We start from the raw sequence: 17,239 nt of genomic DNA on the forward strand, positions 1-17,239 counted from the left end.
ATTTACGCGCTTTGACGACAAGGCGGACAGTTGTATGTGTCGGAAACAGTCACATGCAGTCCATCAAAAGACAATTTTTATTTGCCAATGATGTCTTTTCAATGTTTAATTTCTTACTGCCAAGGCGCGCTTTGCTCTATTCAGCCCCACGTCGTCGAAATGTTGACACCTGTCTAAGTAGTGGTCACATGCTGAGAGCTCATTGTCTAGCTGCAGGGGCCTAACAATACTCCTAACTGCAGCATAGTGCGTACAAGTTGGAGGTCACATTGAGGCTCCACGGGCATAGCTTACGGATTTCGGCCCGTTGGCAGCAACTGAAAGTTAATCTCCCCCGGTAAAGCGAAAGTGGCTCGAAAGTTACGAACACGCTGCTAATGTTACAGTTGAGTGTGGGGACTGGAAAAACGGTACGCTAAATTTGTAACGATTTGACGGCTAAAAGTTCCAAGACTATACCAGAGGCAGGGCCGTTGATTACCAGTGCAGTGAGCCGGAAGGTGTATTGACTTCTCTGGCCAAAGCCGAGGTGATTGAGTAATCTACTGGACGAGAGGGTTGGAAAATAAAGAATTTACAAATGCCCGGGTTCTCTGTTATTCGTCGCAGGACTGCCCCATTCACTGAGCGAATCTGGTCGTTCTCAGGTAAACTTCAAACCCAATAATTATTTTTCAAGTCAGTAGACATTGGGATCTATAATCTTCATGTTCCAAGGGCCCCTCATTGCCTTCCTACCTTTCGTTTTCACTTCTCCATCTTTGATTTCTGCATCCCTTATTCCATGGATCTAAGGTGGCTCTGTGACCAATTGGACCCCTGATTCTGAAACTCAATTTCGTGCCATTGAAGAGTCGTGATTTTCAATCACATTGCTGCGTTATGTGTCTGAACACTCGGCAAATTTATGCAAAGAAACCCGTCTCTGAAATGCACCTGGAGTGCGCGAAGTTCGAGACTGTATATATCGAATTTCAGTGTCCACGGACTTAGTTATGCGTTCCGGAGCTTGCCGATTTCGAGGTGCATATCAAACCGGGGTTTAGATGGGTTTGTGTTTGTGTTTATCTTCAATGCCAACCAATGGGCGGTTCAATGCACTGGATGGATCCCCCCACCCTTACCTAGGGTGTATCCTGGTTCTATTAGCCGTTATAGCTCGGTATCTCTTCCATGAGACTTGAACCTTGGTGTCCTTAGGAGCATTGTAGGCTATGACTTGCGGATTTATATTGTAGACTTTACTTGCATTTTGACTGTTGTAGTGTAGACTGTGTGTGATCACGCTGATGGTGCTCATGAAAGCTTTGAGTTAAGAAGTGCTTGGATTGGTTTAGTAGAGGTTCTTGCTACTCGTTCCTCTGGTTTGGGACTGTAAATTGCTAGCTGGCACTCGCAAAAGTGGTGGTTGTTTCGATTTCGAAAATTCACTGCAAAAAGGACTTGTACATTGTTAAATTGTTCCATTTTCTGAGATCGTCTGGTACAGTATTCGTATTAACGTGAATTGGAGTCTTCAATAATGGATGTGTCTTTTTACTATGCTTGCAACTAAGAAGCATCGTAAAGACAACAATCAGGAATGGGATCCATAGAAAACATAGACCTAGATTTGCACGATGGGAATTTCTATTTGGCTGTGTTGATTTAAATTATTTATTTCCATTTTGATTATAGGTTTTGCCTGTAATAATTTCTTCAATTTCAAGAAAAACACAACTTTAGGAGACTTTTGATGCAGTTACACCTGATTTACGCTGTGAGCTTGAGTGGCTTTAGTTTTCGAATCACAGTTTCATGTTGGCCGTTTTAACATTTTGATTTGGTTCTGATTCAGGAATGGACTACGGTGCTCCAAGGCCAAAGACAAATATGGCACTGAAAGTTGTAATGGCAGTCTCTCTAACTGTACTATGCATGATTATGTTACAGCATTCCTCCCACACTGTTCCTACCACCCACCATGAGGTAAGGCATCTCCACCTCTGTTGTTTTTAGTAGAGCCCTTTACATGGTCGTCATACCATCAAATTATATCATGAATGTTCAATATCTGTCGTATTCTAATCAATATCTCAACTATTTACATTGTGCCTTATTGAGTGGTTATGCTGCCTGTTCAAGTATACTTCTGTATCTATAGACAATATATGCTGCATGAGATGTTCCCTTCCCATAAGTTCTTTTATTTAACATTCTGGATATATCTGTTGTGCATGACTTCATGTAAGTTTGGTTACAAAATTCAAGGTGATTAGGAGCCAGCAAGAGTGAATGAAAAACCTAGCAGGGATGGAATAAATTCCTATGTTTTTCTTGGAAGTATACTTCATCCTTGCTTAGGAAGGGTTACTTGTGGCCCCAATTTTGTGGGTATAATTGACTCACAAAGGACGAACAACAAATCAACATGCTTTCATGCTAAGAGCCTAACACAGGTGAACTGGCCCACGAAGTATGATGCTATTATGTACATGCAATATTTTGGTGCATGGTCCCTCCTATTTAGACACTATGGCTAAAATATTAGAGGGGGAGGGGGACGGGCGTGAATTATTAATCCTCTTAAGTATCAATTAATTAAAATTTCTGACAAAAATAAATTAAAATCCTAAGCCATAAATTTAATTAATTAAAGTCAAAATTAAAAGTCTTAGAGAAATTAAATTCTCCAAGTGGAAAATTCATGGGTCTTAGAGAAATTAATTTTTGAAGGTCCCCCACCAAGAGAATATTGAAAATTTCAAGGAAAATTGAACTTTTTGGCCTTGGTGGTTAAGTCAAAGTCAATTTTTTGAGGAAATTAACTCAAAATAATTAATTTTGAGCTAATTAAAAATGGATTAGAAAATAAATTCAAAAATTCCTCAAAAATAAAGATTTTCCACAATGGAGATTAACAAACAATCAAATATTTATCAATGGTTGATATTACTTTGACGGGGATTAAGCCAACTAGCAATTTGGAGAATTTATCTATAAATTAGAGGTCATTTTGCTTTTCAAAAGACAATTTTCTTTTGAGAAAGATCTGAGTCAAGCTTTGTTACTGTAATATTTTTCTGGAATTAATAGAAAAGACATTGGGGTTTATTCATGGTGGTGTTCTCAGGCAGGAATGTTGATTTAAATTTATAAGTTTTTTAGTTTCATTTGCCAGTATTTGGATTATCTATTTGCACAGGTAGCTTGCATTAGGTATTGGGTTTTAGAAAAACATTATAAGTTATAACTTGATAGACCTAGTAAGTATATTTAGATCTTGAGAGTTTTAATGTGTATCTGACCCCTTTGAAGCTAAAAATTTAATTTTAAGTGTGCAGAGATCAAATCAGGGTTCAAATCTTGGGTGTGAGAGTAAGTCTTCGGTTGGATCAGCCAACTCCCAAGTCCAGAGGCTAAAGAGCCCACTATGTTAAATTTTTAAAGTTTATCTAACAATTGTGCAAAGAGCTTGATCAAGGCCCAAAAATGATTTTTTTTTTCTTATTTATTCATTTATCTCCAATTATATTGTGCTTATTCGATAGATCTGACTAATAAGAGCTTGTTTCTACTGATCTGGGAATGGAGTTGTACTCATATTCCTCAGATTTAATAGATCTGTGTATTTTTGTAAATATTTTGTATATATCTATTAGATCTTATAATTTTTAAATAATTTTAGCTTCTAACCCTCGTTTGCAATTGGGGTTTTTGGCTTTTTTTTTATTTTTTTATATATTTGGGAACTGGGTTTTTAAAAATTTATTTGTGCAGGTGAGCTTCAAATCAGATCTGAAGAATTATCAAGGGTTTTAGACTTTGGAGAAATTTTAAGAGGGTTTTTAGAGGTGGATCTAGGCCTAGGAAGGCAAGATCCACCCTTTATCATTCTTCCAAACTCAACATCGAGCTTCAGGGAAATTCTGGTGAATGTTTGAGGAAAATTTTTGAGATCTGATTTGTTTTCTTTCTAAATTGGGTAAGGGTTTTAGTGAAATTTTGAGGTTTCGGACCTTGCCGCAAGGCCTTTCTTTGCCCACCGCTTCTTTTTGCAGGCCTCCTTTTCCTTGCGACATCTTCTTCTTGCCTTGCCGTGGCCTTTAGAGACCCCTCCTCCTGCCTAGTTGTACCTTCCTAGTTGAACATCAACCTTATTTCTTTCCTTCCTCCACCACCGTTGCTTTTCTCCTGCCTGTCCCTTCCTTGGCTACCCTCCTAGGTCTTCCGCTGAACTTTTTTCAGCCCCTTATCTCTTGCAACATCTTCCTTCTGCCTTCTGTATACTCTCGTACCCTTACGACAACAATATTACCTTTGTCGCAATCCTTAACTTGGGCTGCATTACCTTCTTTTCCCCTAATCCTCATTCACAGGCCCTCAAGGCCTCTCCAAACCCTTCGCTGCCCACTTAACAACCCTCTTAGCCTCAACCGTTAGGCTCAATAAGCTTGCCGCAACCTCCACTGGAAATTTCTCAAGGATGTAGGCCTCTTTGGTGTTAGGATATTCCGACACATAGGAAATAGTTAAGTATAATTTGGTCTAATGTAGAGTTAGGTAAAGTGTGTTTCTTTACTATGTACTTTTGTAACTTACAATCCAACGGTCACGATATGTAGTGATTCGACAATTCATTCGTTCCTTGGTATTACCAACACTTGATCCGTGGCTTAACACCCAATTGGTCCATGATCTCTATTTAAAGAGCATGGAGGGTCATTTGTAGGTTAACCGTTCATGAGAGAAGCTTATGCAAATTTTCATTCTTTTATTAATAAATTGCCTGAAGTGGCCGCGTTGGCTCAGGCCGTGGACTGTTTCCCTCTTTGAGGGTTTTAACTACGTCAACAATACTGATGTATTGATATGTGATCCATTTGTGAGTGGTGTCCTTTGGTGTTCTGTTTGAGGAACTTACCTTGTAAATTTCTATATGGTATCAGAGCTATTTGAGAGCCACATCCGTTGGTGATCCAAATCTGAAGCCGGTAGAACTGCATCCCACTGTCGTTTCCTAGATCTATTGTTACTGACTACTTTCGGGCCAAGATGACTGCTCTATTGTGTTAGGAGCATCTGTTCCAGTGAGGAACCCCTTTCGTTTGATGCGAAAAGGTTTCCGGTAGCCCTAGGTACGTCATTTTTAAGATCTCGAGGTATATAGTGTTTATTTGCAGTTTTAGTTATTTTCTCTTTGTTTATTTCAGTTCATGTAGCTCTTTGTTTCTTTTATTACTGGATCTATACCATTCATTTTTGCGTATTCTCTTTGCCCCGCGACTCTGTGCGATCTGGACAAATCAGAAACAGAAAAGAAGGATTTTTTTCTGATGCGTATGCTCTTTTCGGCCGCGCCTTAGTGTGATCTTGGAAAATCAGAAACATTGACGAAAATATTTAGTTTTCAGCTAAAGCTACCTTCAAGCCGTAAGGTTTGTTTTTTTTTGTATGTTCGTGTTGGGTTTTGTGTTTTTTGTTTTGTAGGCAAAAGAAAGAGCTTTCTCAAGTAAGCACGCACCCCAAAGTTTCAATGACTAAAAAAAAAAACCCCTTATTCTTTTCCAAAAATTACTAACTTTTTAAACTAGCTCACTTGGTCCAAAGTTACTTTATGAGAATAGAGATCTTGAGTTCAAGTTTTTCTTTTTGTTGAGTTACTTTTTCAAAAATCACATGTAACTTATGTTTTAAAGTTACTTTATGTAAAAGTGTTCTCACCCATTATAAAAAGTGAGTCACTTATAATTTTAAAATTTCTTTATCTTTTATTTAAGCTACAATTTAGTGGGCAACTCATAAAGTACCATTGTAAAAGTGACTTTCACTTATAAAAGTGAGTCATAATTTTTAAATATAACATTATCATTCATTTCTGCACATTTCTGCACTTCGTCGACATCTTCAACAACTTTTCTTCAAAAAGCCATAACTTTATCCGGAAACCGTTTTTTTTTGAATTAGCTTAATTTTTCGAGATCTTTCCATTGGAACACTTAGTTTCAGCATCTATAGCTTCACTGTCTGTTAAAATGGAAAGTCCATGCCAAGTTATTTTTGACAGCACCAACTACTTCCAATGGTGGTCCTACATTGTGGATTTACTTGGAAGTAAAGGTCTTTACATAATAGCCTCAGGCTAAGAAACCAAACCGAAAGATGAAGATAAGGCAGCCAAATGGGAAAATAGGCAAGATCAAGCACGTGGATTGATAGGAATGTCTATTTCTCCAGACTTTAGATTCCATATCGCAGAACTTGATACTCTTAATGAAGCAATGAAACAGATCACTAAAGTTTTTGGAATTAAAAATGAATTTAGAACCCATCAACTCGAAAATGAGTTGTTTACATTGAACCCCAATAATTTTTCTTCCATTGAAGATTTTCTGTCCAAGTTCAAGACCCTTAGACTTTTCTTGAAAGGTGTTAAGGTTAAGGAAAAAGATGGTAACTTTATCTATTCCATTCTCATGAAGTTGGGACTAGCCTACTCTTTGTTTGTTTCCACCTTCCATTCTACAAGAGAAGCCTTCATTTCTCAAGGACAAGACTACAAGTCCACTTCCTTTGATGCCTTTTGTGATTATTTAATAAGAGAACAAGAAAAACTCTTACATCTTGGTCTTCTTAATCTTGGAAACTCTTCAAAAAAAGCCTTAGCTGCTCAGCAACAACCAAATTCAAAGAATCCTAAGAAGCCGTATCCTAAAAAGAATGGTCCTAAACCAAACAAGGGTTCTAAGCCATTTCAGTCTCAAAATGAAAATCATTTCAACAAAATGATAAGGCAAATAAAAACAAAGGGAAGAAGACTGATCGACATTGCTACTTCTGTAATCAAGATGGCCACTTAGAGTCCATATGTTTTAAGAAGATGGAAGCTTTGGAAGCAGCAATGAAGAAGCATAACATCCATTTGGAGCACTCAACAACTTCAACTTCATTTTTAGGAATAACACTTTCTGCATGTGGTTGTCAAGCATCTCGGTCTGGATATGCACTAAATGTATTTTCTTCTTCTCATTCTCATGAGTGGCTCATTGATTCTGGAGCTTCTTATCACATGGCCAAAAACAAAGCCATGTTTTCTTCTTTAATGATTGTAACACCAAAAATATATATGTTGGTGATGATAGATCTCTTAGTGTTGTAGGGACTACAACTGTTCATATAGACAATGGTCAATTCAATGATGTATTATGTGTTCCAACCTTATCTTGCAACCTTCTATCTGTATCTTAGATAACTCATTCAGGTGAAGGCAAAATCGTTGAATTTTCACATCACAATGTTGTAATTAAGGACCTAAGAGATCCTAGACAGATTTTAGCTACTGACATCGCTGATGATTCTACAAGGTTGTATAAGTTTAACAACTTTGGGTCATCAAATCTTCTCTCAGTATTTGTTGCTCATAATGATGAAGTGAGCAAACTTTGGCATGAGCGATTTGGTCACTTAAACCATCGCTCCCTTAAGAATCTATGTAAAGAAAATATGGTGACAATTCTTCCAATGGTATCTTGCAGAAATGGTGTTTGTTCCGGATGTGTACTCGAAAAACATCATCGGGATAGTTTTGAAAAACGTGACTCTTGGCACGCCTCAACCCCTTTACAACTTGTGCATAGTGATTTATGTGGTCCACTTCCAGTTGTTTCATTCTTTGGCTACACGTATTTCTTAACTTTCATTGATGATTTCCCCAGACGCGCTTGGGTATACTTCTTAAAACTCAAGAGTGAAGTATTTAACATGTTCTTGGCCTTTAAGGCCTTTGTTGAAAAATAATCTGGACATCAAATTCTTAAGTTAAGATCTAATAATGGCGGAGAATATGTTAACAACAAATTCATCAACTTTTGCACTGAGAATGGAATTCAAATGCAACATACTGTTCCATATACTCCACAACAAAATGGTGTCGCTGAAAGGAAGAATCGCACCTTAAAGGAAATGACTAATTGTATGCTTCAATCTAAAGGATTTAGTCTTAATTTTTGGGCAGAAGCAATTAACTGTGCAAATTACATAATAAATCGCCCTCCTACTAAGGTTTCAAAGAATATCACTCCAGAAGAAGCATGGAGCTCAATTAAACCAGATGTAAGTCACTTTCGTGTTTTTGTAAGTGAAGCATGGGTCCATATTCTAGATGGGAAACATAAAGCTTTAGAACCTAACAGTGGAAAATGTATTTTTGTTGGATATTCTGAAGATGTTAAAGGATATAGACTTATTCCACTTAAGTCCAAAAATGTTATCGTTAGAAGAGATGTAAAGTTTGCTGAAAATATATTGGCCTACGAGCCTAGTTCGACAGATATGCCACCTCTCTCTATCCCTTCTACTTCTGAAAATATTTCTTCTTCAGATGATGACAGCGAGGATGACAATCCTCCCCCACCTTCTCAGGATCCTCCTTTAGCTCCTTAGCTTCCAAAATGGGTCCGTGCTACTCGGGATGCAGCAGGTGCTCTTGCTGGTGATCCTACAAATCAACGACAGACACGTTCTTAGTTCGATAAAGCCTCTTCTTTACTAGCTCAAGCTTCAACTAATAATGATTCTGACACTTTTGCAGAAGCTTCAGGCCATCCAGATTGGGACGCAGCGATGAATGAAGAATATCATTCATTATTGGCAAATGATACATGGGATCTTGTTCCCCTTCCAAAGGGATGAAAACTTGTTAGATGCAAATGGGTTTACAGAACTAAGTATGGACCAGATGGAAAAGTTTGTAAACATAAAACTCGTCTTGTTGCTAAGGGTTTTTCACAAGTTGAAGGCATTGACTATACTGAAACCTTCTCCCTTGTTGCCAAAATGAACTCTATTCGCCTTGTTCTTTCCCTTGCTGCCTCTTTCAAATGGGAAGTCCATCAGATGGATGCTAAATCTACCTTCTTGCATGGGGACTTGCATGAAGAAATCTATATGGAACAACCTACTGGCTTTATACAAACAGACTCCGACCTTGTATGTCGGTTTAAGAAATCTCTTTATGGTCTCAAGCAAGCCCCTCGGGCTTGGTATACCAAAATGGATAGCTTTCTTTTAGAAACTGGATTTTCTAGGTGTCATTCTGACAATATGTCTACACCAAGAAAGTGGGCAAGTCTCTTATCATTCTTGTTCTTTATGTTGATGATCTTATCCTTATTGGCAGTGATCCCAACCTTATAAACCATGTGAAGTCCAGCCTTAAAAAGAAGTTTGAAATGACAAACTTAGGACACTTGCATTATTTTCTTGGTCTTCAAGTCTTGCAATCGAAGGAAGGTATTTCCCTTTCCCAGTCCAAGTATGCATGTGATCTTCTACGCCATTTTCACATGGAAGACTGCAAGCTAGCCCCTTCTCCCTTTCAGTCTGGAGCCAAACTTTCAATCACTTGTACTTCCCGTGAAGTTGATGCTACCTTATACTGTCAACTTGCAGGAAAACTTTTGTATCTGACCCATACTCGTTCTGACCTTTCCTTTGTTGTTGGCCTTATTGCTCGGTTTATGCAAAACCCACATGAAAGTCATTGGAAAGCAGCGAAAAGAATACTTCGTTATGTTCGAGGTACAGTTCAGTTTGGAATTCATTACAGTGCAGAAGCATCTTCTCTATTGGTTGGTTTCACTGATTCTGATTGGGCTGGTGACCCTGATGATCGGAAGTCTACTGCAGGTTATGTTTTCTCTCTTGGTTGAGGACCTATTACATGGGCTTGCAAGAAACAAAGTGCCATTTCTCTTTCTTCAGCAGAAGCAGAGTATCGTGGTGTCGTAGAAGCTAGTAAGAAACCCCTGTGGCTTCGTCAAATCCTGTCAGAGTTTGGCTTTCAGCAGCAGCATCCAACTACACTTTGGTGTGATAATCAAAGTGCCATTCAACTATGCAAAGATCCAGTGCAACATCAACATAGCAAACACATTGAAATGCACATGCACTTCATCAGAAAGCTCATTCATGACCATGTTCCTAAAGTGCAATATGGTTCAACAGATGATCAAGTTGCAGACATCTTTACAAAGGCTCTCACAGAGGCGAAGTTTACTAAACTTTGATTTATGGTTGGAGTTCAGGAAGTTGTCACTAAGGGGGGAGAGGCTCTAATGTCTCCTTCCTTCTCCTATTGTGTTATATTTGTATCTTTCAATCCTATCCCAAGTTGTTCTTAAGGGGGGATGTTAGGATATTTCGACACATAGGAAATAGTTAAGTATAACTTGGTCTAGTGTAGAGTTAGCTAAAGTGTGTTTCTTTACTATGTACTTTTGTAACTTACAATCCGACGGTCACGATATGTAGTGATCCGACCATTCATTCTCTCCTCGGTATTACCGACACTTGATCTGTGGCTTAACACCTGATTGGTCCATGATCTCTATTTAAAGAGCATGGAAGGTCATTTGTAAGTTAACCGTTCATGAGAGAAGCTTATGTAAATTTTCTTTTTTTATTAATAAATTGCCTGAAGTGACCGCGTTGGCTCAGGTCGTGGACTGTTTCCCTCTTTGAGGGTTTTAACCACGTCAACAATACTGGTGTATTGATCTGTGATCTGTTTGTGAACGGTGTCTTTTGGTGTTCTGTCTGAGGAACTTACCCTGTAAATTCCTACATTTGGCCATAAGAGCTAGGCTTCAGGGTTTTCGCAGTCATTGTTGAGGGTCTAATTTGGCCTTGGTGACACTTGATTCTCACTATTTGGTAATATAGTAATTTCTGGGCTAAATTATTGGTAATTTTGCAAGATAGTGGGTTGAAATTTGTGTTTGCAAGAAGAAAAGCCACTCAAAGAATTCACGATCAAAACTTCTAGGCCTTGGATTCACTGGTTTGCTCTCTCTTTCAGCCTTCCTAACTTATTGTTCTCTTTCAACAATCCAACATTAAATTAAATAATCACATAATTAACATCAGATTAATTGACAAACTAATTGATAGGTTGATTAGGCATTGATTATTGTGAATTCCCATGACTGTCATCTCTATTTAGATTGCATATTAAAATCAAATATATAAAATTTGGTGCAAGCAAATTTGGCGTGAAAAGTTGTTCACATATTGTCTAATACATCAATCATACGGGTATGTTTGGCTGAGATTAGGCTTTCAGCTTTGGTGGCTGCTATCTCTGCATAGGCATTTTCTATTACTTGCTTTGTAACATATTTCTCTCTGCAATCTATTATTGTCATAAAAAGATTCCAAAACTCTGAAAACTTCAATTGCATAAGCAGTCAATACCTTATTTTAGGTATTCTAATCTTAACTCAAGGAGATATAAGCTTTGGGACTGTCCTGGCACTAAATTGCATCATATTAAATTTGCTGAAACATAAGTATTGCTGTCTTAAAGTCACTTGTTCATGTCAGTTTCTGAAGACTCTCTTGTAAATGCTTCTCATTTGCTTCTAAGAATATAGACATTGGATAAGAGGTATCTCTGATTTATAGCTTGTCTCATTGAAAGATAATTTTACATTGTCACCTGGGCTCTAAATCTAGCATCTAACTGTGTCATTGTCAAGAGTGAAAAAGCAATTTTTGTGCTCTTAACTTGTAGCATTAATCATACCTTGGAATTATCCGATTGAACATTGGTAATTTGTTGAAGTATATTAAGAGCATTTGCCATTCTTTTTGCTTCTTTTGAAAAGTGTTCTAGTTCTCTTTTTTCCATTTGATTAAAGTATCTACCTTTGAGCATCTAAAGTTTGGTTGTCAAGGAATATTTATTAAGAAAATTTGCAAGAGTTTCATTGGTTGAATGTCTAAACAAGCAAGTGTTTTATTGTTCATGGTTTTATAATTCTTGTTTAGTGCATCATTGGAAGAGCATTAGATCTGTCTAAGCACTCTTGGTTCATTGGTTAATATCTCTCATATTGGTGATTTTCCTAAGAGATTAATTGAGTAGGTCTCATTTTCATTATTCTTGTGGATATCTCTTGTTGGCACTTTGAGCATTTATCCTTATTGTTGAGTCTGTCTCTTGAATTATTAAGAACTTTTCGACATAACTCAAAGATTGATCATAATTAAAGTACTTAAAACATTAACAATCTCGTCTTAAGAGCCATTCTCTAATTTCACCTTGCATATCATCCTAAGCTAGTATCGCATCTTTGTTAAAATTGACAACTAGGGCCAAACTCCATGTGTGTCATCTTATTCATGGCAACTGATATTTTTCTTGGATTCCTCTCGTCGAGAGGTGCAGGATTGATTTAAAGATCATCCTATTCCGATATGTATTCATGGAGATATGGATTTATTTGTGTTATGTGACAATTTGTCAAGGTCGGCCAACAACCAAATTACCCCCATCTATCCTCTAGTTGCACTATAAATAGAGGTGGCTTGCATGTCATTTTAGACACACCTCTTGTGATCTCCTCCTCTCCACTTGTTTGGGTTTTGGTGGAAGGAGAAGTCTCTAAAAGAATATGTTGTCTTTGGGAGAAGATCTATACACTGCCTTAGAAGAGATGCCTTAGACCCTAACACTGTCATGGAGGAGTCCTATACACAACTTCTTATACGCTGCCATGGAGAGCCCTAATTACAGTTAGGGAGAAGCCCTAGACATGGAGGAGAAAGGGTCTTCTAGGAGTGCCTACCCTGCCCTAAATTACAGTCAATGAAGCCAGCCCTATAGGATGATTATCACATTGAAGAGAGGCACCTATGCTGTTCTTAATGAGGCTTCTATGCAGTCCTAGGAGAGGCTTTAACGCAGGTAAGGAGATGCCCTAGGTGCAGTTCAGTTGGTGCCCTATTTTGTGTCATAATGTGCCCTAGCCGTAGGCTTATGAAGAATCCTATACGATGCATAAAGGAGGTCTAAACGCTGGCAAGGGAGACCTAATCTAATGCTGTCCTTAAGTGCCCTAAAGGCTGTTCTGAATGAGTCATGAAGAAATCACCTAGCCATAGTCAAGGAGGTGTATATATGCAGCTAGGACAGGCCTTCTATATGCTACTCATACGCTGTCCTAAGCCGCAGTAAGGAGGCCTAGAAGAGGCCCTAATCTCAGACTTGAAGGTGCCCTAATCCACTGTCACAACTAGCCCTAATCCGTTGTCACAACTACAACTATCTAAGGGAGCTTTTATACGTTGCAAAGGAAGCCTAGCCACAACATAAAGGAGACATGTATCAACGTAAAGGAGCAGCATGAAATCCCTGTAACAACGTGTTCAATGCTGCTGTTCTAAGGCATGGATAAGGTACGTTTGGGAGCAACAATCACTAGATTAGAAGACAGAGGGCAACGCTGCTAATTAGGATCTTGTTTAGGCCTGTTGAAGGAGTCTACAACTACAACTAGCTACTTTGCTAGGCTGCAAGCCATAGCAAGCAGCTAAGGCTGTTCCAAGGTAGTATTATAGTTTGCTTTGAGTTCGGATGGCAGCATGGATTAGGAGAGACTCTCCTAGGTGGATTGAAGCCCTTGAAGGGCTTAGTTATCTAACAACTTGGAAGCATGATGACGAATGCAACATGGTGTTGAATGCAACATGGTGATGGATGCAACATGGTTGAATGCAACATGGTGATGGATGCAACTTATGGTGATGGAATCACCTTGGAGAATCAGTTGAAGTATGAGGACTGATAAGTGTGCCTTCACTTGAGTTTAGATCTGTAGTCCTTGTCATCAAAACTATCGTGTCATCTTCATGATGAAAGGTCTCTGATGTCTGATCTCTTATGTTGGCAAGTCAAAGTGTTTACTTCAAATGTATTTGTACTATCTCTCTCTTTGTTGAACTATTGAAGAATATAAGAAGAATTGATTAAGGGTTTTCCCACATTGTGGTTTGTCCCTGGCTGGCGCCATATCTTGTGTCCTCTTGTCTTGGCTTGTCTTCTGGTGTTTATGTTCATGTTCTATCCGCACTTTACTATCATGCTGATGTGATTACTAATCTGAATATTGTCATTGAGCTAATGTGAAAAATTGAAGTAAATTGATCTAAGCATAGAACATACCAAAATTAACATGGTATCAGAGGTGAGGAAAAGACAAAGCCCAAGCAAGAGTGAAAGAGCAATCACCGAAGACAGTTGGACAAGGTCAAAAGCTCAATGGGTTCCTCATCCCTCTTCCCGGCTGAAGTCAAGCTTTGTAAAAGGTTTGTCATGGATGGAAGATGTCTCTGAATTTGACATTGGAAGAGCAAGAAGTGTTGGATTACGTGAAGGGTAAAATCCTTGAGCCTCCATCAAATGCACCAGTTGCTACAAAGATCAAGTACACTAAGGGTGGGAGGAAAGGCAGATGCCTTGCTTGTAATGAGTTTGGCCATTATGCAAAGGAGTGTCCGAATAGAAGGGACACATCACTTGATGATGATAACAATCATTCCAGGGGCATCTTCAATGATCAGAGGAATGACAGGTACAATGGCAAAGGAAAAGGGAATGCAGGTCATCAAGGAAATGGCCGACTCTTCAAGGAAAGCAAGGAACTCCAGGTATGAAGAATCAAATGTTGTTTCTGAGTATTATCTTATGTCGGCCCTCTCCACCGGACTCGTTGGGAAAATTGATAGTGGTGCCTCAAGGCACTTCACTGGATTCAAGGAAGTGCTCTCTAATATGATAGAGAAGGAAACAATCTTGGAGATTATTCTTGGAGACGATGCCACCTATCCTGGAAAGGATGTAGGGAATGCTACCCTTCAATTGAATGAGGGTAGCACGATTCATTTACAAGAAGTTCTTTATGTACTTGATCTCAAGAAGAACCTGGTGTCCATTTCGGCAATGGAAGTCAAAGGTTTCAAGGTGTCATTCATTGATGGAAAGGTATGTGTTTGAAAAATGAATTTTCAAGATGTTTTTACTCATGGGTTCAGAGTTGGCAATTTGTATCAAGTTGCAGGAAGTCCAATGGAGACCATGTCGTGTGTCATATCTCTTCTATGGCACCAGAGGTTTGCCCATCTTCATTGTGGGGGCCTACCCAATGTGAGACAGATGGTGACAGGGATGCCTGAATTCAAGAAGAGCATGAAGGTACATATTCAAGATGTACCGAAGGAAATATTTCAAGGGGACCATTCCCCTCATGTAATAGCAAGACCACAAATGTGGATCAACCCGAGGGGTTTGAGATTCATGATCGAGAATCTCATGTATGCATGTTGAAGAAAGCTCTCTATAGTTTGAAGCAAGCACCCCGGGCTTGGTATGAGAGGATTGATAGCTATCTGATGAAAAGTTGAGATTCGCCAGGAATGAAGCCGATCCAAACCATTGCTTTAAGATTGTGGATGATAGACCTCTCATACTGGTACCTTATGAGGATGACCTCTTTCTAACAGGTGCAGACCCTCTCATTTGCAAAAGTAAGAGGGAGTTGGATTCCGGATTTGGAATGGTGAACTGCAAGCCCGTGACTACCTCGATGAAGCCTAACTTTAAGAAGTTGTGTGGTAGTACTACTGGACATGATTTGGGAAATGCCTTTGAGTTTCGTCAACTCATAATAACATTGATGTTCTTGGTGAACTCCCGTCCGGATATATGTTTTGCAGTTAGCATGTTGAGCTCATATATGGTTGAGCCTCACTAGATTGGTGCCAAGAATTATTTGAGATATCTTCAGGGCACAATCTCTCACGGATTGAGATACACTGCCGGAAATGTGAAGTTGCATGATCATTTTGATGCTGATTAGGCACGTAGTGTGGAGGATCGCAAGAGCACTTATGGGTGCTGGTTTTGCTTCGATATCCTGGATGAGCAGGAAGTAGAAGTCGATTGTTTTGTGCACCGATGAGGCCGGATACATAGCTGTGAGTATGGCCTCCTGTGAAGTTGTCTGGTTGTGGAAGCTCTTCTGTGAGCTGTTTGGACATGTGCTGGATAACATCGTGATCTTCTGTGACAACCAGAGGGGGATTCGATTGTTGACGAATCCCATGTTATGATCACTCCAAGCATACAAACATCAAGTACCACTTTATTTGGGATATGGTACAACGGGGAGCAAGAAGGCTCCATCACTTTGGGACTGAAGTGCAGGTCGCCGATGTTCAGATGAAGCCCTTAGGAAAGGTCAAATTCTTGACTTTTCGAGAACAACTAGGAGTTGTGTGGAGACTCTCTCCTGAAGGTCCAGTATAATATGGACATTGAGCTCTGGAGTTGCGGGGGGCTTGGGGATACTTCTTGGAGCGATGAACAACCATAGGGTGAGTGGTTCAACCTTCCCTAGTGGTCTGCTATGTAGGCAGGATGAGTGGTTCATCCTTCTCCTGCCGAGATACAATCATAGGGTGAGTGGTTCAGCCTTCCCCTAGTGATTTTTTGTGTACAGGGTAAGCGGTCCACCTTCCCCTAGGATACCCCTAGCGACATGTAGGCAGGATGAGTGGTTCATCGTTCTCCTGCTGAGACATCCTACCCATGCAGTCTAGGACTCATGGGAAGTACCTCCCATCTGGCCAATGAGTAGGGAAATGAGGATAGGGACCATAGTAGCCCGATGGACGCATCGTGTAACTATCGTGTACTCCCTATGCTAGATGATATTGATCCGGGATCAATTGGAACTGACTTTGGGTCAGTAAGAGTGGTATGATGCACTCTCTTTATTTGGAACTGATTTAGGATTAGTAAGAGTGGTGTGATACACTCTCTCTATTTGGAACTGATTTCAGATCAATAAGAGAGGTATGATACACTCTTTCTATCTCTTTATTTGGAACTGATTTCGGATTAGTAAGAGTGGTATGATACACTCTCTCTATTTGGAACTGATTTTGGGTCAGTAAGAGTTGTATGAGTTGTATGAGACTGACTTCAGGCCAGTAGAGGATGGCATGATACATTCTCGATCACTTTTTCTTCTTCATAGTTCAACGAAGCAGAGCAGTGTAGGGCACTAATGGCAGAGAGAGTACGGACTAGTAGACGGATTAGCAGATGGAGTTCTCCCTAGTTGAGAAGGAGTGTTAAAATTGGCAACTAGGGCCAAACTCCATGTGGGTCATCTTATTCATGGTAGCTAATATTTTTCTTGGATTCCTCTCGTTGAGAGGTGTAGGATTGATTTAAAGATCATCCGATTCCGATATGTATTCATGGAGATATGAATTTATTTGTGTTATGTGACAATTCGTCAAGGTCGGCCAACAACCAAATTACCCCCATCTATCCTCAATGTTGCTCTATAAATAGAGGTGGCTTGCAAGTCATTTTAGACACACCTCTTATGATCTCCTCCTCTCCACTTGT

General features: G+C 39.3%; 1 protein-coding gene across 3 annotated transcripts in view; it reads left to right on the plus strand.

Moving 5' to 3' along the window:
- Window positions 1-291: 291 nt before the first annotated feature.
- LOC149146831 (putative UDP-arabinose 4-epimerase 2) overlaps window positions 292-17,239 on the plus strand; it is a 185,655-nt gene continuing 168,707 nt past the window's right edge. Inside the window, exons 1-2 of one of the 3 annotated variants that reach the window (XM_089438568.1) lie at window positions 292-647; window positions 1,838-1,968. In XM_089438568.1, the coding sequence (XP_089294694.1) occupies window positions 581-647; window positions 1,838-1,968 (198 nt within the window). In that variant the 5' untranslated portion in view covers window positions 292-580. The remainder of the gene's footprint in view (window positions 648-1,837; window positions 1,969-17,239) is intronic. The other 2 variants (XR_016262337.1, XM_089438567.1) reach the window with 2 other exon arrangements.

The sequence above is a fragment of the Pinus tabuliformis genome, chromosome 9 (assembly GCF_031772625.1).
Source record: "Pinus tabuliformis cultivar Carrire ecotype Pingquan chromosome 9, CPIR1, whole genome shotgun sequence".
Lineage (NCBI taxonomy): Eukaryota > Viridiplantae > Streptophyta > Pinopsida > Pinales > Pinaceae > Pinus > Pinus tabuliformis.